General features: G+C 40.0%; 1 protein-coding gene across 4 annotated transcripts in view; it reads left to right on the forward strand.

The window, feature by feature from the left end:
- plcd1 (phospholipase C delta 1) overlaps positions 1 to 23,348 on the forward strand; it is a 57,476-nt gene that overhangs the window by 3,072 nt on the left and 31,056 nt on the right. The window contains exons 2-3 of one of the 4 annotated variants that reach the window (XM_062957358.1): positions 183 to 285; positions 18,531 to 18,697. In XM_062957358.1, the coding sequence (XP_062813428.1) occupies positions 183 to 285; positions 18,531 to 18,697 (270 nt within the window). Of the gene's footprint in view, positions 1 to 182; positions 286 to 10,087; positions 10,413 to 14,320; positions 14,553 to 18,530; positions 18,698 to 23,348 lie in introns of those variants that run through there. The other 3 variants (XM_008112210.3, XM_062957359.1, XM_003221894.4) reach the window with 3 other exon arrangements.

Raw genomic sequence — 23,348 nt, forward strand, 5'->3', positions numbered from 1 at the left:
AAATCAAGGTTTACCTTAAGAGCATATGTGTGTGTGTGTATTCAAGCCTTGGCTGACTGAATCCATGGATACATAATCTGTATATACAGAGAGCCGACTGTATTTTTAAATGAATACAGGTATTTTACAAAAGTCAAAAGCCTTCACCCTTCAGCATTGGCATATTATTTTCTCCATTGCAGGCCTGGAGATTATTTTCATTGGTTTGACCTGCTGCCTGCATGTTGGTGCCGCTTTGATTACAACTCCTGATTTTTGCAGTCTCTTCTCCAAAAGGACACCGAAAGTTAAGATAGTTTTGTTTTGTTTTCGGATGCTGATAGTTATCCAGAAAGTGTTGGGCTCTGTTTTCCCCTTAGGTGCAGGCGGGTCAGGAGGGGCGGAAGCCTCAAAGGAAATAAGGGGGTTGCCTGGACAGGCTCAGCTGGAAACAGTAGTGAATCAGAGGGGGGAAATTTTTAAAAACATGAGCCAGAAACTTGGCAGAAGTTATGAAGGGCTGGGAGAGGCGTGAAGAGTGCAGTCCGCTAATTCTGGGCATCGAGGCTGGAAGAAGGGAGGAGGGAAAGGAAGAATATTAAGACCCTTTCCACACAGCTGTATAAAATCCACATTGAACTGGATTATCTCGCAGTGTGGACTCAGATAATCCAGTTCAAAGCAGATATTGTGGATTATCGGCCTTGATATTCTGGGTTATATGGCTGTGTGGAAGAGCCCTAAGGCTGCATCAGCACTGACCATTCAGAATCATACAATCTTAACATTGGAAGAGAATCCAAGGCCCATCCAGTCCAACCCCTTCTGTCAGGCAGGAAGACCTCATCAAAACATTCCCGACAGATGGCCATCCAGCCTCCACTTGAAAACCTCAATTCCTACATACTCTTAGGCAGGGGTCCCCAAACTAAGGCCCGGGGGCCGGATGCGGCCCTCCAAGGTCATTGACCTGGCCCCCGCCCTCAGTTTTAGACTTAGGCTCGCCCAAAGTCCGAAATGATTTGAAGGCGCAACAACAATCCTACTTAACTTGACTATCTCTTTGGTCAGAAGCAGGCCCACACTTCCCATTGAAATCCTGATAGATTTACACAGTATGTTGGTTAAAATTGTTTTTATTTTTAAATATTGTATTGTTCTTTAATTTACTAATACTGTGCAATCCTAATAATATAATATATTGTGTATACATATAATATTGATAATAATATTATAATGTAATACAATATAATATTTATTTATTTATTTATTTATTACAGTATTTCTACCCCACCCTTGTTGCCCAATAGGGGACTCAGGGTGGCTAATAATAATAATATAATATAATATAATATAATAATAATGTATAATATAATAATATTAATTATATATTATATATCAAATGTAATATTACTAATCATATTACGGTATAGTACAATATAGTAATATATAATGCTAATATTGTGACGTGCTAATAATATAATATATTGTATGTACATATAACTTGTAAACCGCTCTGAGTCTCCTGCAGGGTGAGAGAGGGTGGGGTATAAATGTAGTAAGCAAATAAATAAATAAATAATTGTTGTTTGGGGGGGGGGGTTGCACTACAAATAAGACATGTGCAGTGTGCATAGGAATTTGTTTGTATTTTTTAAAATGATAATTCGGCCCCTCAACAATCTGAGGGGCCATGAACCGGCCCACCACTTAAAAAGTTTGAGGACCCCTGCTCTTAGGCATCCTATTCCATTCTCGAGCAGCTCTGATCCTCAGGAAGTTCTTCCTAATGTTTAGGTGGAATCTCTTTTCTTGCAGTTTGAACCCATTGCTCTCCAGAGCAGCATAAAACTAGCGTGCACCCTCCTCAATGTAACATCCTTTCAAATGTTTAAACATGGCTCTTGTGTTCCCTCTCAACTTTCTCATAGCCTCCTGATCTTGCACTATTTTGGTCACCCTTCTGTGGACCCTTTCCACCTTGTCCATGTCCTTCTTGAACTTCGTTGCCAAGAGAAGAACAGCAAGTTATTATTCTAGGTGGGGTGTGACAAAAATAGATGAGAGTGGGACTTTATGTCTTCCCTTGATCTTGCCACTATGTTCCTATTGATGCAGCCTAGAATCGCGTGGGCTTTTTTGGCTGCTGCATCACACTGTTGATTCATGTTTACCTTGTGGTCTGCCATGACTCCTAGATCCCTTTGGAATGGACTATTTTCAAGCCAAGTGTCACACATCCCATATCTGTGCATTTTTATTTTTATTGCCTACGTTTGGTATTGTACATTTCTCCTTCTTGAAGTTAATTCCGTTAATTTTAGCCCAGTTCTCTAATCTGCAAAGATCATCTTGGATTCTGAACTTGTCTTCTGGAGTATGAGTGTTTTCCATTCCACCTTGCTTCTTGCCTCCTTCCAGCATCCCATCCAACTATCCCAGGTTGAAAAGCACAGCCATGATTAATGATCTGCTATTCCATTTTCTCACCTGCTTTTAAAATGTCCCAGTTTCTCTTCCTCCTCTCCCTCCCCTTCCTTTGTTTTCAGCTTACTTTGGTTGCTGCAGACTGAAAGGGCAAGTGTATGATGCGCTTAGCAGAGGGAAGAGAGAAATGCAGGCAGAAACGAGTCCTTTCCACAATGAGGCGGTTGCTTCAGGCCAGAGATGCTGGTTGGCATGGGGTTCTCTTGAAGGTGTATGTGCTTTCTTTCTCTTAAATGAGTTCTCTAATTATATTTTTGATATCCATGAATATTCAGTGCCAACTGGACCAATGATCTGGAAAAAAATCCCTGAATGATAGCTGTGCAAAGTGAGTGAATTGCACCATAGCAAAGTAAATATGGGATAAAATAAGTATTGTGTTGAATTCATTTGAGTCGGGTGCTAAAGCAGGCAATATATCGAATATTGGCAGAAGAGCGCCTGGGCACGAGGGATCCGGCTTTGCTAAGGAATGTGGCCGCCCCAATGAGTCATCCTTCCAATTCAAATTATGAATGACTTGGCTCAGACCCCTTTTTGTTCATCTTATGCTGTAAACACAATTAAGCCAATGCTTTTCCCCATCCATCCTGTTATTATTCTGTTAACAAAATTACCCATTGATTGTTGGACTAGGGGTACATATACACTGTAGAGTGAATGCAGTTTGATATCCCTTGAACTACTACAGCTAATGCACTTCTGCTCTTTGGATACATCTACACTGAAGATTTAGTACAGGTTGGTTCCACTTTAACTCCTATGGCTCAATGCTATGGACTCACAGGAGCTGTAGTTTTACAAAGTCTTCAGGCTTATCTGGCAAATGGAGCAGAAGCCTCACCAAACTGCAACTCCATGATTCCACAGCATTGACCCACAACAGTTAACTCAATTAATTCTACTTAATTGTTGATTAGAAGTGACAGCACCATTAGTTGGAAGACAGCGAAGTGGAACTGGGTTGTCTGTGATTCTTGGTGGGAAAAAGGAGAAAAGACAAAAGTGGATAATTACAATGTTAGGGGAAAGTAACAGACAAAGAAACAAAAGCAAAAAGATAAGAGGCTGCCCTGCAAGGCCATGAATCTGAGGTTCATGATTACAATGAATGCTGTCTTGAAAGAGAAGCAGAACAAGATGTTTTGCAAGGAAAGGGAAAGATGTGATCCTTGAAAAAAATATGTTATTAATAGTAGGAGAAAAAGTTCTGTCCAGGAGACATTTTGCACAATATTTTGCATTTGCTTTGAACTTGGTTTGAACAGCGGTGAATAGAATTTAAATCAGGTTTTAAAAGCAAAAATTATATATTTTCTCTCTGTTTGGGACTTCTTTGCTTTGGATTTTAAATATGTTTGGGAAGTATTTCCATGCAAGAAGGTACTCATGGAGATCCAATCTGCTCTCCCTTGTAACTCGGGGCAGTTGTCAAAATTATGACAAATCCTGCAAATTTAGCAGCAGCAGTAGTAAAGGTAATAATAATAATAATAATAATAATAATAATAATAATAATAATAATAATAATAATAATATCTCGGCAGACATTTGGAGAGACGGATCAAGGAGCCCTTGTTCCAAGCTGTCACAACACCATATCCTACTCTGAAGCCGGTTTGAAATGGGTCAAAGAAGGGTGTATCATCCAAGCACCCTTACAGACAGGCACTATATCCCAGGATCTGATCCCAGGTTTTCTGCTTTAAACTGGATTATATGAGTCCGTACTGCCAGATAATCTAGGATAGGGCCCCACGACTGCTTGGAATTAGACTTTGCCAAAAAAAAGGGAAGGTTAGGGACAGGTCTGTAATTATTAAGGTCTAGGGGATCCAGAGTGGGCTTTTTCAGCAGTGGACTAACTACTGCTTCTTTTAAACAGGATGGAAAATTTCCCTCCTTGAGAGATGCATTAATAATTTGTTGTATTTGAGATCAAATTGCATCTCCTTCCTGGAGATTGTCCACATCCACAGTACTCACCAATTGAAACTGATCCATGTAATCCCACTTACAGAGTTGCTGGACACATCTATGTTGGCTTCTGCTCCAATTAGAGCATCAAATTCAATTCTTATGCGAGAGATTTTATGTGCCAAATGATTGTTAAAAGTATCACAGTGAACTATTGAAGGTTCTAATAATGGATTCGGAAAGGAGGGTACTTGAGTTAAACCTTTTACTACTAGCTCAGCTGCATGTTAATCTACAGACGCAATGTGTGCAGAGAAGAAAGTGTTGCCACCTTATAGGAGCAAAGATGCCCCCGGTACCTTGCCTTGTTGTGTAAGAGTCGAATTTTCTCTTTAAGAAAATGTTTGGATCAGAGCTGAAGGATGCACCTAGCTTTTCTCCATTCTGCTGAAAATCTGCATAATATGGAGATGTCATGAGGCTGGACATACACTGCCATGTAATTAAGTTTCAGAAAGTAGGTTAACTTCTTTAAACTAGATGATATGAGTTTACACTGCCATATAATCCAGTTCACTGCAATTTATTTGCATTCAGAAACTGGATTACATGGCAATGTAAATGGGGCCTGAACTGCTGAATTCCAGTGAAATTCCATACATATTAAACACTCCTTAATTCCACTGGAATTTCACACATGTTAAACACTCATGAATTTCACTGAAATTCCATACTATATTAAGTGTCTCTGAATTCTACTGAAATTCCACACAATTGTACACATTCCTGACTTTCAATAAAATTTTATCCCATTTTAAGGATTCCTTTGATATTGCTGTGTACCTCCATGTTTTTTCTGACTTACGGCAACCCTAAGGCGAATCTATCATGAGTTTATCTGGGGTTGAGTGTGTGTGACTTGCCCAAATTCCATATCATATTATTCCTGAGTTCCAGTGGAATTCCACACTTGAGCATTCCTTTATTTCACTGAAATTCCACACTGTGGGTGCAGCTATGCTGCAGGATTTATACAGTTTAATACTACTTTAAGTGCTCCATGCAATGGAATCCTGGGAATTATAGTTTTATAAGGTCTTTAGCCTTCACTGGCAAACAGTGCTGGTGCCTGACCAAACTACAACTCCCAGGATTCCCTAGCATTGAGCTTTGGAAGTTGAAGTATCAATCTGCATTAATCTATAGTCTCTACCCCAAGTTAATGTTTCCTAAATTTCACTGAATGTCCACACTATCTTAACCAACTTGAATTCCACTGAAATTACATGCAAAGTAGAAAACATATTCCGCTATGTTTGGTATTGGAACACTGGTCCCTCCCTACCATGATTATAGATACAGCAATAATGTTAATAATTATGATCCTAACTCATGCATTATAATTATAACTTTCCAATTGCTTAATTGGTTGCTTGTGGAAGTAGCAGCTCGAACATTTGCTTTGTTGTGTTATTGTAGCATGGAAAATTATGCAGCTAGAGAAAGAACTGCTTTTTGGGTGCCTGCAAAGTGATGTTGCCAGTCTGTAAACTAAATGGTGGGATTTCGTAAAGCGATCAAGACCAAACTCAAATAGTTCATGGAAAAAGAGTCGATACAATCACAATTGCTTTTTCTCAAAGTGGCCACAAGGTGGAACTTTTTGTTAATGAACCAAGATAAATGTAGAATAAGTGTTATTGTATGTCTTTCGGGCTGTGTGGCCATGTTCCAGAAGTATTCTCTCCTGACGTTTCACCCACATCTATGGCAGGCATCCTCTGAGGATACTTCTTGAACATGGCCACACAGCCCGAAAGACATACAACAACCCTGTGATCCCGGTCATGAAAGCCTTCGACAACACGTAGAATAAGTGAACTACACAAGGATCGTGGTTAATATTCATATAAATTACTTTCCTAGAATTTCAGCTCCAGTGACTCCTAAGGGAACAATACTCTGGAAAATAATGCAGATATAACTAGTTTATTCCATTTCTTCAGTTGGATATACAATAGAGTCTCACTTATCCAACATAAATGGACCGGCAGAATGTTGGATAAGCGAATATGTTGGATAATAAGGAGGGATTAAGGAAAAGCCTATTAAACATCAAATTAGGTTATGATTTTATAAATTAAGCACCAAAACATCATGTTTTACAACAAATTTGACAGAAAAAGTAGTTCAATATGCAGAAATGCTATTTAGTAATTACTGTACTTACAAATTTAGCACCAAAATATCACGATGTATTGAAAACATTGACTACAAAAATGCGTTGGATAATTCAGAACGTTGGATAAGCAAGTGTTGGATAAGTGAGATTCTACTGTAGTTCTTATCCCAATCCCAAGCCCCTTATCAGGATTACAGTTCCGGGTCATTTACTTCTCCAGTTTACATTCTTCACTATATGCACTTTCTCTGGCCCAGTTCATTTTTACGAACCTACCTAGGTTTTTAACTATGTTTTATTGAAAATGTGTTTTTAATATGTTTTATTGATTTGTTCTTACATTGTTGTTTTTATATTGTCTGTAACTACCTGGGCTTGGTCCTGTGTAAGCCTTCCTGAGTCCCTTCGGGGAGATGGAGGTGGGATATAAAAATAAAGTTATTATCATCATCATCATCATCATCATCATTATTTATTTTTTAAGAAAGATGAATTAATGCAGGGTTGCTGTGAGTTTTCCGGGTTGTATGGCCATGTTCCAGAAGCATTCTCTCCTGATGTTTCACCCGCATCTATGGCAGGCATCCTCAGAGGTTGTGAGGTCTATTGGAAACTAGGCAAGTGAGGTTTATATATCTGGAATGTCCCAGATATATAGAACTCTTGTCTGCTTGAGGCAGGCATGAAAGTTGCAGTTGTTCACCTTGATTAGCATTGAATGGCCTTGCAGTTTCAAAGACTGGCTGCTTCCTGCCTGGGGGGAATCCTTTGTTAGGAGGTGTTCGTTTGCCTCACAACCTCTGAGGATGCCTGCCATAGATGTGGGCGAAACGTCAGGAGAGAATGTTTCTGGAACATGGCCATACAGCCTGGAAAACTCACAGCAACCTAGTGATTTTGGCCATGAAAGCCTTCGACAACACATGAATTAATTCAGTTTGACACCCCTTTAAATGCCATTTCTCAGTGCTATGGAATCCTAGAAGTTGTAGTTTGGCAAGGTCTATAGTCTTCTCTGCCAAAGTTTGCAGGTGCCTGACCAAACTACAGCGCCCAGGATTCCTTAGCCATGAGCCAGGGCGGCTAGCAAAACTGCTTTAATTTAACAGTGTAGATGCATACTGATAAAGAGAGAGAGAGAGAGATGGGGACAGAGAAAGAAGAAAGAGAGAGGGAGAGAATGGGAGGAAATGAAAGAGAGAAGAAGGAAAGAAACTATAGAGAATGCAGGATGGGCTCTTGGGGGTGGGTGGGTCCTCAGCAGTCCTTAACCACCACAAGAAAAGTGTGTGAAACTACAACTCCCAGGTTTACATAGCATAACTAAGACAGTGAAAGTTGTGTCAAATTGCATTGATTCTGTACTAGTGTGAATGCACCCACAGTCACTGAAATTTGGGAGACTTTACATCCCTCTGGGCTAAATTCCTCATCAAGGTGATTAAGCATGAACAAGAATAAAAGGATGAATCCCTTAGTGCTTCCAAGGACCATTTTCTCCATCAATTAAATGGCCATGTGCTCCGTCAGGTGATCATAATGAAACAGTGGAATATCATCAGAAGGAATTTTTGGGAATGTCACAAAGGGTATTATGTCACACAATGGCACCCCGATGAATACTGAATCATATTAGGCAGTGGCCAAAAGATTCTCTGTCTTGCTCCAGTGTATTGCATGTCAATTTATTATTTGATGAGCTTTTGAAATGTTCAGGTTGAGTTGGGAGGGAGTGTATTTCCTATTAAAATTTCAAAATATGCCACAGTCAAAAGTGTAGGAGAATGTGCTTCCTGAAACAGATAGGATGTTACAAGGTGCCAATATGGGTTTCTAGTGAATAATAACTATACCAAAAGTGATTTGCAGTTTCTCTAGTCGCTCCTGACATGAATAATAATAATAATAATAATAATAATAATAACAACAACAACAGCAGAAACAACAGGAAAAACTCAGCTGTTATCAGGACCTCAAAATCGAACTGCAAAGGCTCTGGCATAAACCAGTACAGGTGGTCCTGATGGTAATCGGCACACTGGGTGCTGTGCCAAAAGATCTCAGCCTGCATTTTGAAACAATAAACATTGACAAAATTACGATCTGTCAACTGCAAAAGGCCACCTTACTGGGATCTGTACGCATCATCCGAAAATACATCATACAATTCTAAACACCTGGGAAGTGTTTGATTTGTGATTTTGTGATACAAAATCCAGCATATAGATCTTGTTTGCTGTGTCATACTATGTCTTTGTGTTAATAATAATAATAATAATAATAATAATAATAATAATAATAATGTATTACTTGCCTCTCCTTGTGACTCGAAGTGGGGTACAATAGGATTAAAACAGAACAATGAAACACAACACTGGGTTGTTGTATGTCTTTCGGGCTGTGTGGACATGTTCCAGAAGTATTCTCTCCTGATGTTTCGCCCACATCTATGGCAGGCATCCTCAGAGGTTGTGAGGTATGGACGTCAGGAGAGAATACTTCTGGAACATGGCCACACAGCCCGAAAGACATACAACAACCCTGTGATCCTGGCCATGAAAGCCTTCGACAACACATTAAACACAACACTGTTGTCGAAGGCTTTCATGGCTGGAATCACGGGTTGCGATGAGTTTTCCGAGCTGTATGGCCATGTTCCAGAAGCATTCTCTCCTGACGTTTCAACCACATCTATGGCAGGCATCCTCACAACCTCTGAGCATGCCTGCCATAGATGTGGGTGAAACCTCAGGAGAGAATGCTTCTGGAACATGGCCATTCAGCCCGGAAAACTCACAGCAACACATATATAACACACTAGCTGTGCCCGGCCACGTGTTGCTGTGGCGAAGTATGGTGGTATGGGAAATAAAGTATTGAGGAATTGGTGGTAGTTAAGGTAAAGGGTCCCCTGGGCTGAGTGGGTATCTAGGAGACCAAGTGAGTGGAGCTTAGCCTTCTAACTGGCAGCAATTGGATAAAAATAATCATTCCTCTCCCTCTAATTAGGACTTTATTTTTCTTTTCTTTTTGTTGTATCAACCTAGAGGCGTGGATGAGGGGTTGTGCTGTCAATTTTCGAGGTTGTGGGGTGTTTACTTTTGTTGTTTTGTCCACTGCCGTGACGCCATCACTCTTTTATATATATAGAAGAATATATCACAGATATAACACCAGACCATCAACTTGGCTTGACTGGCCTCTTAAGGTGAACTTTTTCCTTAATGCAGGCATGGGCAAGCTTTGACCCTCCAGGTGTTTTGAACTTCAAAAGTTGAAATCCAAAACACCTGGAGGGCCAAAGTTTACCAATGCCTGCCTTAATGATATGGACAAAATTCACTTTCTTGTGTCTTGAACCCTTAAGGGGAGGCATGACCAAGAGAGAAAGAAGGCAGAGCGGTATCACAGATTCCCCTTGCCGTGTGACACCAAAAAGCAATTAAGTTTTAATTGCCGGGGAGCCTTGGTCCTGCCTAAGAGAGGTGTGTGGTGCAATTCCTCTTCCAGAGAGAGCGGTGATTGTCCAACGTCACGGTCCCACATCCGAAGCCAAGCCTTCAGCCGCCGTCCTTCCCCTCCTTCCCTGCCTCTGGTGTTATTGTTGTCTCTCTGCACTCGGTGCCAACTTTTCAGTCGCGTTCTTTAACAACAAGGAACTCGGTGGTGGCAAGTGGGTCTGACCCTGGCCTTTCGAGAGAGCCTCCCGATGCCTTTTCGGTGGCCGGGTGCCTCTCCCGGAGAGCCATGCAGTGCTTCCGAAGGCAGCCCGAGCTCAGCAAGGCCCAGCAGAACCTCTTGCTGGAAGAGAGCCAGCAAGTGGCAGCTCTCAATGGGAAGAGATTGGGTAAGAGACTTGGCAATCTTCAACCGGGCTCGGCAGGTGTTCTGATCTCTGCCACACCTTGAAGTAAAACCAAAAAATTATTTTTAACCCTGTGAACTCTCACTTCGATAAGTTCTTTTCCTTCCATTCTTGTGGCTTTTCTTCTATGCTCTTTTCCTCCTTTTCATCCGGCTTCGAATGATGTGTTCTTGGCTGCTTCTCAGCTTTCTTTCCGAAGGCTGGAGAACGCTGCACTGTTTGCTTTTGAACGTTAACCATCTATTGCAGATGGACTTTGGAGTATTGTTCATAAAATCTTAATTGCTATATTTTTCATAGTCTTTTAAAAATGTTTTAATACATGTTTTTTTTAGAAGATCCAAACTCCATGGATGTTCAAGTCCCATTACACTATGTAACAAAATTTGAAAAAAATGTTCTGCTCCTGGTTGGAAAGTGTTATTTCCTATGTAGTTGTGTGGTATTTACTTTGAAAGTACAGTAGAGTCTCACTTATCCAAGCTAAACAGGCCGGCAGAAGCTTGGATAAGCGAATATCTTGGGTAATAAGGAGGGATTAAGGAAAAACCTATTAAACATCAAATTAGGTTATGATTTTACAAATTAAGCACCAAAACATCATGTTGTACAACAAATTTGACAGAAAAAGTAGTTCAATAGGCAGTAATGCTATGTAGTAATTACTGTATTTACTAATTTAGCACCAAAATATCATGATGTATTGAAAACATTGCCTACAAAAATGCGTTGGATAATCCAGAATGTTGGATAAGCGAATGTTGGATAAGTGAGACTCTACTGTAGTTGTTATCCTCCAGGAACTTTGTTTTTGTAGCTTCCACAAACTCGGTTGAATTGGTTGAGACTTTATGAGATATTTATTGAAAAACTGTGTTGTAGGATTTCTTGCAAAAATAATAATAATTGCAGTTTAATAAACTTTTCCCATTATTTTATGATAGAACCAATTAGGAAATGACATTTATAACCCAGGATGCAGAATTTATAATATAACCTGTGGATGCAGAATCTGTAGGTGAGGCGACTGTATTTTGTTTTCTGTCATATTACGATCTGCCTTGGATCTTATATTGGAAGAAAGGTTACATGTCAAGTAAATAAATTAAATCTATAAATGAACGTTATCTGAGTAAAATAATCCATGGAAAATACATTCTATCTGCTGGGTGTGTGAATTTAAGTGAAGGAAATAAAGAACTTGATTTGCATAGAATACTGCAATCAATTTCCCACAACCTGTCTGAGATATTTCGTATATTGCTGTTGTGTTATTGTTCCTGTTGTGATTGATAGAAAGTCAGCAGACCAGCCCTCTACCTTTGGAAGAACATGGACTGAAACAAGAAACAGGAAATCTCTGTTTCCTTTGCTCTGTTGTTGCTGTGGGTTCGGCGAGATAGACTTGCTTTTGTGAGAGATGATGGTAGTGAGATTGACTTCTGAGAGGAGTTGTTTTTATATGCAGAACTATTGAACAGTCGATTAAATAATCGTATGAGCAACATATGATCCTGAAGCTGCATGGGGTCCTCAAAGACTATTTGTGTGGCCCCTACTGTTGCTCCTTCCATCTGTGTCTCAAATGTAAATATAAATGTAGCGTGGGACTAGCCTAATGGTCTTACAATCTACATTTCAGTAGTAAGGAAAACAATATAAGGGTGGAGTCCCATGTAGTGTCAAAGGGTTATTTTACTTGAACAAATATTTCTGATGCAGGGATAAGCAGCCCTTGAATCTTGCAGATATTTATTACTAAAATATTCAGTGCATTCATAGAATCATAGAATAATAGAGTTGGAAGAGACCACATGGGCCATCTAGTCCAACCCCCTGCCGTGCAGGAAAAGCACAATCTTGACTTGCAATATGTATTGACTTGACTGGAGTGTTTGCATATTTCATCAGGTACAATTTTCCAGTGTTACTGGAAGGTGCTTTGAGTGTGGTTTTACCATAAGAAGGCCACGTCGAAATAGGTTGGTGATGGTGGCAATGATAAGTATTTGTTGGGCTATGTTTGGCCAGGAGGTGGGTTATTGAAGGTAGATCTCCAAGGCTGGCTTCTCGGCTTCAACACTTGGGCTCCTGTTATCCATGTTCTCCCTTTTAGGCTTAGAATCCCTCCTTGGAGCTCATATTTAGGCCCTATGTGTTTCCTATATGCTGGAAAAGTGGCTGTGTTGCTCACTGGGTTCAGTGCTATAAGGCATACTCAGTTGTCTTTACTGATAATTCTTAACCTTAAACGTTCAGAGAGATAGAAAATGAAAACAGTATAGATGTGTTGTATCTATATAGCTTCCATACATAGTGAGGTCTACTAGAATGTGGTTCCCGGACCCTGTGGATACGAGAATCTCTGGATGCTCAAGCCCCATTACACTATGTAGCAGAATTTGGAAAAAAAAAATCTGATCCTGGTTTGAAAGTGTTATTTCCTGTTTTTGTGTTACTTACTTTGAAAGTACAGTAGAGTCTCACTTATCCAAGCCTCGCTTATCCAAGCTTCTGGATTATCCAAGCCATTTTTGGAGTCAATGCTTTCAATCTATCGTGATATTTTGGTGCTCAGTTCATAAATACAGAAATTGCAACATAACAGTACTGTGTATTGAACTACTTTTTCTGTCAAATTTGTTGTCTAACATGATGTTTTGGTGCTTAATTTGTAAAATCATAATTTGATGTTCAATAGTCTTTTCCTTAATCCCTCCTCATTATCCAAGATATTCACTTATCCAAGCTTCTGCCGGCCCGTTTAGCTTGGATAAGTGAGACTCTACTGTAGTTGTTATGATACAGAAACTTCGTTTTTGTGGGTGCTGCCAACTATATTGAATTGGTTGAGACTGTATGAGATATCTATTGAAAAACTATAGTAAAATGTGCTACATGATGTCCTGCAAAAACAAAGTGTTTGCAGTTTAATTTTTTTCCATGTTTTTATGATAGAACCATGTAGGAATTGACATTTATAATCCAGGAACAAAAATTGTGTTAGAAAAGAGTATTAGAATAGCTGTTCCAAGTGCTGAATTTAGAACTAGCATTCAGGACCTTAGATGGATAACCAAAATAAAACCCAGAACTGGTTCAGGCCACCACACTTGACATAATAGCAGCAACTGGAAGCTCCCATAGTATCAAGATTTTAAGTTAGAGAAACTGGGACCAATGGGGTTTCTTTCCCAATAGAAAGACAATGTTATGAGACCCAGCATCGTATAGTGGTTTGAGCATTGGATTGAATTGTCTGCTCAGCCATGGAAATCCACTGTTTTACCTTGGGTGGGTCACAATCTCTCAGGCTTGGAAAACTGCGATAGGCTCAGTTTAGGGACACCATAAGTTGGAAATTATTTGAAGGCATCCAACAAGATTTATATGGTAGAGCTCTACACCTCCATTTTTATGATTAATATAATTAAAGGGAGAGATCACCTGGAAGTTGAGGTGAGAGATCATTGGGATATGAATGGCAACCAGTTTCACCTGTCTTTTCATCAGGTGACGTAATGAGTGTCTTTCAGAGTCACCTTGACTAAGCCATTCATACTTTTGGCATCATGTTCATATGAATTTACAGTTCTCAGAGCTGAGTTTCAGGGTCTGGATCCTCTTCTCTAATCCTCACATTGAAGGGGAAGAATCTTAGGGCGATTGCGTTGCCTTGAAAAGCGTATGCATTTTCCTGATGTGCTGGATTTGATGGTTTCCCTTTGAGTGACATGCACTGTGTGGTTGATGCGTCATGCCGCATGCTTAACGGCATCATCAAGGGCAGTCTCTTATGACATCATCAGGGCTCAGTTCCTGTGACATCACAAGTGGTCATCTTAGATTTCAGGTTCCGGCCTTGAAATGCCGAGATCTGGGATAGTCCTGACTTTGTAACTTTAAATGGATTTCCTGACTGCCAACAGCAGCGCTTTGCCAAAGCGTTGAACAAAATGTACAATAACAAAGGCAGCACAACAGTAGTTAAAGTAGTTAACAGAACAGAGCTTGAGTTAATTATGAATAAAAACTTTGGCAGAATTTTGGAAAACAGACAGTAATGAAACAAATCTGAAATCAAGGTACATATGAACAGATCCTGGAGACGGTACATTGCAGGTATATTGTTGTTGTTGTTATTGTTGTGTTCTTTCAAGTCATTTCCAAAATATGGTGCTCCTATGGTGCATCTATTAAGGAGCTTTCTTGGTCAGATTTGCTTCAGCAAGAGTTTGTTTTTAGGATTCATTCAGCACTTTAAGTATTACACCTGCTGTATAATTATCCCTCCCTGATAACTTGATATTGCTTTGCACCTTGGCCTGGATCTTTTGACCCAAATCGGGATTTTAATATTATTGTGTATATTGACTTTTATGACTGTTTTTAATCATGTTGAAGTTTTACTGCTCGGTTTAATGTTTTATCTGATTTGTGCTGTCGTGTCTGGGCATGGCCCCATGTAAGCCGCCCCGAGTCCCTCCAGGGAGATGGGGCGGGATATAAGAATAAAATTATTATTATTAAATTATTATTTGTCTTTGACGTCCTCTGAAGCTGAGAGAGTGTGACTTGTTCAAGGTCAGCTAATTGGGTTTTTATGGCTGTGCAGGGATTCGAATCCTGGTTTCTTGAATCATAGTCTAACACTTATACCACTATACTACATTACTCCCCAAATCTCCCATCCAGCCAATAGTTTTATTGTGTGGTGGATTCTGGGAGTTGCAATCCAAAAAGTAATGCTTCCGAAGTTTTGAAACAAATGAGGATGATGGCTTTCTGTAAGAGTTAAGCTTTAGCCTAATGGGCTTGAATCTCGGTTTGCATAAGCCAATGTAGCTGGAAGGGCATGATGTTAGGCCAAATCTTTGCACAGTTGACGGTAGATTCAGAACAGACAAAGGGAAGTATGAACAGGGGAAGCTCAAATGCCAAGGGCATTGACACATTCAGCCAAATAGTGTCTATATCAAATACAAACTGTACAAATTGCACGTCTCCAGCCTGTGAGCTGCAGTGAACTGCAGATTGGAGTGTTGAAAGTGCAACCGCATTATAGGAAGTGGGAGGGAAGTGAAAACAAAAGCAGAACATATACATAGATAGGGAGACACAAACTGAAATCTCAGTTCATTTGTTCATTTTGCATTGTGGAAAGGGCTGTACTTTTGCATGGACAGTTTCTGTGTCTCAAACTGGAAATTTGCCAACTATTTTTGCATTTCCATGATGTTGACTTTGCATCCCATAATCTTTTTTAGTTGACGCTTATTGGGTATCTTATCTATCAAGTGGGAGGAAGGGAGCCTTTGGCACTCTTGATGATTGAGACCATAAGTCCCACCATTCCCACTCAACCAAGGCCAATAGAATCATAGAATCGTAGAGTTGGAAGAGACCTCACGGGCCATCCAGTCCAACCCCCTGTAAGAAGCAGGAAAATCTCATTCAAAGCACCCCCGACAGATGGCCATCTAGCCTCTGCTTAAAAGCCTCCAAAGAAGGAGAAATTGATTATGATATTGTAGAAAAGACTCTCCAAAAAAAGGGATCCCATCCCATGTGAGGTGATGAGAATGCACCTGTGGTTGGTTGCCATGAAAAGAGTCACCTGCTGATTTCTGACTTCTGCTACAACAAAGAGGAATAAAAACCTGGCACCTTCCAGCTATTAGTGGACTACATGTCTCATCATCCCTAGCCACTTCCTATTCTTGATGGGAGTTGGAACTCAACACAAACTAGAAAAACACAAGCTTCCATCTTTTATTAAATATACAGATGGGAACCATGCAGTCTTCTAGACATTGCAGGACGGCCATGTTCCAGCAGTCTTAATAACCAATTATGGGGAATTTTGGGCATTGCAGTCCAACAACATCTTGGGAAGTGTCTGATTCCCAGTCCTATGCTAAGCATATGACAGTCAAAAGCAAATCTGGAAAGGGAGATACTTTTACAAATGAGTTGTTTTGATCACCAGTTACTTCTTGGAGGAACATTTTGGACTGCAGTTACGCATTGCTCAGAATGCCTCTGGCTGTAATTCACTACTTTCCAGAAGAACAGGAACAGGTCACCTGCTTTGATATCCGTTATTATGTGTCTGTGCTGACTCGGTCTGAGCAATGGGAGAGGAAAGAAAGAGATCACATGGGTGGCCGCCTCACATCTTTTGAATTGTTGTCAGAATCTCTAAGATGCAGTGTCTGAATAGACCACTTGGGGGTAGCAGAGAGCAATTTCTTGTAATTTCTGGTAATTTGTTAAGAAATTAGATCTGTAATTTCCTTTCTGGTCTGCAGGGATAAATAATAGCCCCTTGAGCTTATACAGTGATTAGTAAAGTAATTAGTTCTTTTTAAAAAGGAACACTCCAAGGTCCGGATAAGACCAAGAAAACCAAGAATGTCATGTCTGAGCTGGAGCTTGGATGTTAGTGCCAATACCAACCTGTCCGTTTGCACATTAGTCACTTTGTAAACTCAGTGAAATCGTTTTCTTATGTGTGTTGGTGACATCTTCCTTTTAAATACGCAACCACAACTAAACGTACCAGAGATTGCCAAAAAGACCCTAATCTATCACTCAAATTAACCTCCTCAAAGCAAGGAATTCAAGTACTGTAGAATATTACTCTTTATCCTACTCATTTATATTGTTGTTGTTCAACAATTAAAATAGCGGCATTAAAATAATAGATTAAAGTGCATCTACACTGTGGAATCAACACAGCTTGACACCACTTTAATTCCCATGGCTTCATGAGAGTTGTAGTTTGGTGAAGCATCATCACTCCTTGGCAGAGAAGAGCTTGTGAAATGACGATTCCCAGGATTCTATAGCATGGAGCCATGGCAGGTAAAGTGGTGCCAAACGGCATTAAATTCTACAGTGTAGACGCAACCTTAGAAGCATTTTGAAATCCTCAAAGGACTCCAGGTAGATCATTTTGAGAAAAGAGTGTTCAAATCCTTCAGTGGATCATTTCCATCCTAATGTTTTTCTCAGTTGTATCTACTGTGTCCCAGCTGTGGTTCCACAAAGCTTTGGTGACTCCCAGTTGTGAGTTTCATCAAGATGATTATACCTTATGATCGCAATTATGGACCTTCACATGCTCACCGTGATGTACAGGTATCCATGAGCTGGCATCATCAGGTGAAAAATTACTAGTTCGGTTATGTAAGAGGAGGCTGAACACAGGGACAAATTACTCTTGCAAATGTCAGCTGGGCTGAATTCCTTTCTGGTTCACGCGGAGGCATTTATCGTTCTGTGAATCACAATGATGCTGAAATTGAGAGGGCAATTTTTTGATGTTATTGCGGTGCTGCTGTGTCTCGCAAAATGACTGAGCAAATTGAATGCTTATGACAAACATAATCCTTCATAATCCCGATAGCGAAAGATCTGATTCCTTCTACTTCTAGTTGTCTGGTTTGATTTATGACCACGTGGTTATGATTCCCACATTGTTATAGCAATACTGGCACACAGTGCCATTTCTAATTTACTAGCTTAGGTACCCGGCGATGCCCAGGTTAGGTATTTTGTAAGGATAAATATTAGAAATAGTTAATTGTTTGGTTTTGGAATTTATGAATAGACTCATTAGAAAGTGCATATGGATATAGGTAAACTACAACTCCCATCACCATCTGCACACAAACGTAAGTTGATACACTTGTAGATACAGATATATTTCCTTTCTATAGATAAAGGAAAATGTAAAGAATTAAACATTAGCAGAGACAGAGTTTGGAGAACTATACATCCCAGAATCCCTCCAACAGAAAAGTTAGGCTCTGGATTTTGGGAAATAGAGTCCTTAAAAGCAACTCTCCAATTTAGAATGATAGAAACATAGAGTTGGAAGGGACTCCAGTGGTCATCCAATCCAACCTCATTCTGCTATGCAGGAAGGCATGGTGAAACCTTCTCAGCAGATGATCATTCAACGTCTGTCTGGAAACCTCCAGAGAAGGAGGCTGTGAGGCACCATATTCCATTGCTGAACCTACTGTCAGGATGTTCTTCTGACTGTTTATGTGAATGTCCTAGTTGCTGACTATTGCCTTTTTTATACCCTTTAGGACTGCAAGATGATCCAGATCTTAGGTTCCTCCTGAGAGGGAGCCACCTCCTGAAAGTCAGGTCCAAATCATGGAGGAAGGAAAGGTTCTACAAGCTCCAGGAGGACTGCAAGACCATATGGCAAGAATCCAAGAAGTTGTTGCCATCGCCTGAATCACAATTGTGTAAGTATCTGGTCAAATCACAATATCAGAGTTGGAATAGACCCCTAGGGCCACCCAGTCATGGTCCAAAAAGTACACCCATTCCCAAAATTCATATGAGATTTAAAAGTTTTAAGATCTAGCTCAGGCCTGGGCAAACTTTGGCCCTCCAGGTGTTTTGGACTTCAACTCTCACAATTCCTAACAGCCGGTAGGCTGTTAGGAATTGTGGGAGTTGAAGTTCAAAACACCTGGAGGGCCCAAGTTTGCCCAGGCCTGAGCTAGCTCTTCTGGTTTCTAATTTCTTGCACACAAGTGATGCCAAATGGATGTTTAATTTACATGCATTGAGGGATATTCTGATTTGTTGAGCATCTCCAATTGCAATTCCAAAATCTGAAATCATTCAGAGTTCTGGCTGAGAGAGTGACACCTTTCCTTTCAGATGGTTCAGTGCGCACAACTTTTGTTTCATGCATAAAATTATTTGAAATATTGCATAGAATTACCTTCAGGCTATGCATATACGGTGTGTATGAAACATCAATTAATTTCTTCTCATGGCATTCATGTATGCAAACACAAGTATTCCATAAATTCTGGTCCCAAGCATTTTGGATAACTGACAGTCAGCTTTTCTTTACATACACTGCAGGAAACCTTGGCTTAGGTACAGATTAACTCTCAACTCCCTCCATAATGAGGTGCCCAGCCTTAAATGATAAGCCAAGTCCTTGACTAGAAAACATCTTAGTTCCAAAAGCAAATAAGGGTGTGACTGATACAAAAGAGAAAGCAATATCTGAATGTGTTTATTGCATGAAACAGGAATGAGCCACATGCTGTACATGAAAGACTTACCCAAGTGCTGCCAAAACTGAACTTTCAACTGCTTTGTAAAGTTTTTGCTTATAAAGAATACAAGTAAAAGAACAAAATAGTTCCTGCCCTTGGTTGTAAAGTCTAAATAATAGTAATAACAGCTTCAAAATTGGCTTCAAAATATTCTTGAATAGAGCACGGGAGAAGCTCCTTTCTTTCTTGGAGGAATGAGGTTGCAATTCTCAGACGGAGGTCCTATCAATACTGCTATATAATGCAGTTTGAAACAGTTCAGTGGTTGCTGTGAGTTTTCTGGGCTGTATGGCCATGTTCTAGAAACATTCTTTCCTGATGTTTACTCCCACATCTATGGCAGGCATCCTCAGAGGTTGTGAGGTGTGTTGGAAACTAGGCAAGTGGAGTTTATATATCTGTGGAATAATGTCCAGGATGGGAGAAAGAACTCTTGTCTGTTTGAGGCAATTGACCACCTTGATTAGCATTGAATAGCCTTGCAGTTTCAAAGCCTGGCTGCTCCCTGCCAGGGGGAATCCTTTGTTGGGAGGTGATTAGCTGGCTCTAAACTGCATTACATGCATTACATGAGTCTGAACTGCCATATAATAGTTTGGAACATTTCAATGCCATTAAACTGTATTATATGAGTTCACACTGAATATATAATGTAATTCCAAACTGCATTAAATGGAAGTGTAGATGGGGCCCAACTGGCAGACAAAAAGACCAAAAGGCTGGGAACCTCTGAGTCTGGCGCTTCCCAAAAATGAACTTTTCAAGCTCCATTGTCAAGCACTTTGAAAAGAAAACAGTTGGCGCTGGCAGCATTGAGAGGAATGGAAAAAGCATTGCTTGCCAATCCATCCACACTGGCCAAGAGCTCAGTAATTCATCTACACTTTAGCTTTATTGCAGTCTGACACCGCTTTAGAGTGCTCTCTGGCTGAAAATCCCAACTGCACCTCCTTAAACCACAGTGCAGTTAAAGGGGAATATAGTGCTATAACAGTGTGGGATCAGAAGGAGAAAAGTGAGGTTGTGTCAACTTGTCGGTCAGGGGGAATACATCTTTATCTCCATTGACAGCTGGTCACTATGATAAGGTGGAACGGTTTCCTGTGCAGGGAAAGAAAAGAGTAAAACAATAGCTTTTATCCATGTTTTATCCATGTTCCCAAGACTGGAGACCATAATCCTCCTGATAGATAAAAAGTCTGAGATGTTAACTACTCAGATGCCATTGAAATGGCAGAGTTCAAAGCAATAATAATAATAATAATAATAATAATAATAATAATAATAATAATAATGATTTGCCAACTACAAAAAGCCACCCTACTGGGATCTACACGCATCATCCGAAAATACATCACACAATCCTAGACACTTGGGAAGTGTTCGACTTGTGATTTTGTGATACGAAATCCAGCATATCTATCTTGTTTGCTGTGTCATACAATAAAATAATAATAGAATACTGATATAGATGGAAATCACATATTACTTGTTAAAACAACACTGTAATGTGCTTTGATTTCCTCAGTGCATTTTTATCAGCGTCATTTGATTCATCCTTACAATCTAACAATTTTTTTTCGTGTCAGGGGCGACTTGAGAAACTGCAAGTCACTTCTGGAGTGAGAGAATTGGCCGTCTGCAAGGACGTTGCCCAGGGGACGCGCGGATGTTTTGATGTTTTACCATCCTTGTGGGAGGCTTCTCTCATGTCCCCGCATGGAGCTGGAGCTGATAGAGGGAGCTCATCCGCACTCTCCCCGGGTTGGATTTGAACCTGGCAGCCTTCAGGTCAGCAACCCAACCTTCAAGTCACAAGGCTTTAACCCACTACACCATCGGGGGTAGCCCTACTGAAATCAGAACAGCACAGCAAGGAAAACATTTCAAGTCCCTGTGTGTTTCTAGTATGACAGAAGTTTGAAGAAGGGCACAGCATAGAGCTGTTGATATATTGTCAAGGGATATTGATTATTAGGGTGCATGTATATACTGTAGGATTAACACCGTTTGTTCCCCCTTGAACTGCCACAGCTCCAAGTTATGGAACCAAAGGAGTTGTAGCCAGAATGTGTTTTGGTGATGTACCAAACTACAATTCCCATGATCTCATAGCATCCAGCTATGGAATCGTGAATGCATTAATTCTACAGTGTAGATCAGGGGTCCCCAAACTAAGGCCCGGGGGCCGGATGCGGCCCTCCAACGTCATTTACCTGGCCCCCACCCTCAGTTTTATAATATAATGTTTTTATATCAGTTTTAATAATATAATATATTGTATATACATATAATATTAATAATAATATTATCATGTTATACAATATAATACTAATAATACCATATAATAATATTAATTATGTTATATATTACATATAATATTACAGTATAGTGGTATAGTTCAATATCTATATATATAAAAGGGTAATGGAATCACGGCACCGGACAAAACAACTAAACTAAATGCCCCACAACCTCGAAAATTGACAGCACAACCTCTCATCCACGCCTCTACGTTCATACAACAAAAAGAAAAGAAAAATAAAGTCCTAACCACAGCAAGGCATGGCCGGGCACAGCTAGTGATGATATATAATGCTAATATTGTGCTATGCTAATAATATAATATATTGTATGTACATACAGCTGCTCTGAGTCCCCTTCGGGGTGAGAAGGATGGGATATAAATGTAGTAAATAAATGCAGTAAATAAATAATTAATTTTAGACTTAGGCTCAGCCAAAGTCTGACATGACTTGAAGGCACACAACAACAACAACAACAACAACAACAACAACAATCCTAATTAACTTGATTATCTCATTGGCTAGAAGCAGGCTCACACTTCCCATTGAAATCCTGATAAGCTTATGTTGGTTAAAATTGTTTTCATTTTTAAATATTATATTGTCCTTTCATTGTTGTTGTTGTTTTGCATTACAAATAAGACATTCGCAATGTGCATAGGAATTTGTTGGATTTTTTTTTCCAAATGATAATTCGGCCCCTCAACAGTCTGAAGAATTGTGGACCGGTCCTCTGCTTTAAAAGTTTGAGGACCCCTGGTGTAGGTGCATCCTAAGACCTTTTAAAACAGATGAAAAAGTGGGGTGAGAGAGTTTTGATCAGTATAATTGAAATGTGTGAGATTTTGGTAAGTTGTCAATATAATTTCCAATGGATTTAATAGGTCTCCTCTAAGTACAGGCTGAACATCCCTTGTCCAGCATTTTAAAATATGCCAAAATTGGGTTGCTGTGAGTTTTCCGGGCTGTATAGCCATGTTCCAGAAGCATTCTCTCCTGATGTTTCACCCATATCTATGGCAAGCATCATCATAGGTTGTGAGGTCTGTTGGAAACAAAGCATTTGGGGTTTATAAATCTGTGGAATAATGTCCAGGGTGGGAGAAAGAACTCTTGTCTGCTTGAGGCAAGTGCGAATGTTGCATTTGGCCACCTTGACTAGTATTGAATGGCCTTGCAGTTTCAAAGTCTGGAAGCTGCACTCAAACATGAATCAAGTGACATGAAAGGTACTACAGACTAAGTCAACCAGAGAAATCAGCCATAGCAGAGCACTTGATGAATCAGCCTGGACACAGCATATTATTTGAGAACACAGGAATGCTGGACCACTCTGACAACCACCATATTAGACGACGTAAAGAAGCCATTGAAATCCACAAGCATGTGGACAATTTATACAGAAAGGAGGAAACTATGAAAATGAAAAAAAAAATCTGGCTACCAGTATTTTTTAAAAAAATACTGAAGAACAATGCAAATAAAGAACAACACTCACAAAACAGGGGAAT

Source organism: Anolis carolinensis, chromosome 6, assembly GCF_035594765.1.
Source record: "Anolis carolinensis isolate JA03-04 chromosome 6, rAnoCar3.1.pri, whole genome shotgun sequence".
Classification (NCBI taxonomy): domain Eukaryota; kingdom Metazoa; phylum Chordata; class Lepidosauria; order Squamata; family Dactyloidae; genus Anolis; species Anolis carolinensis.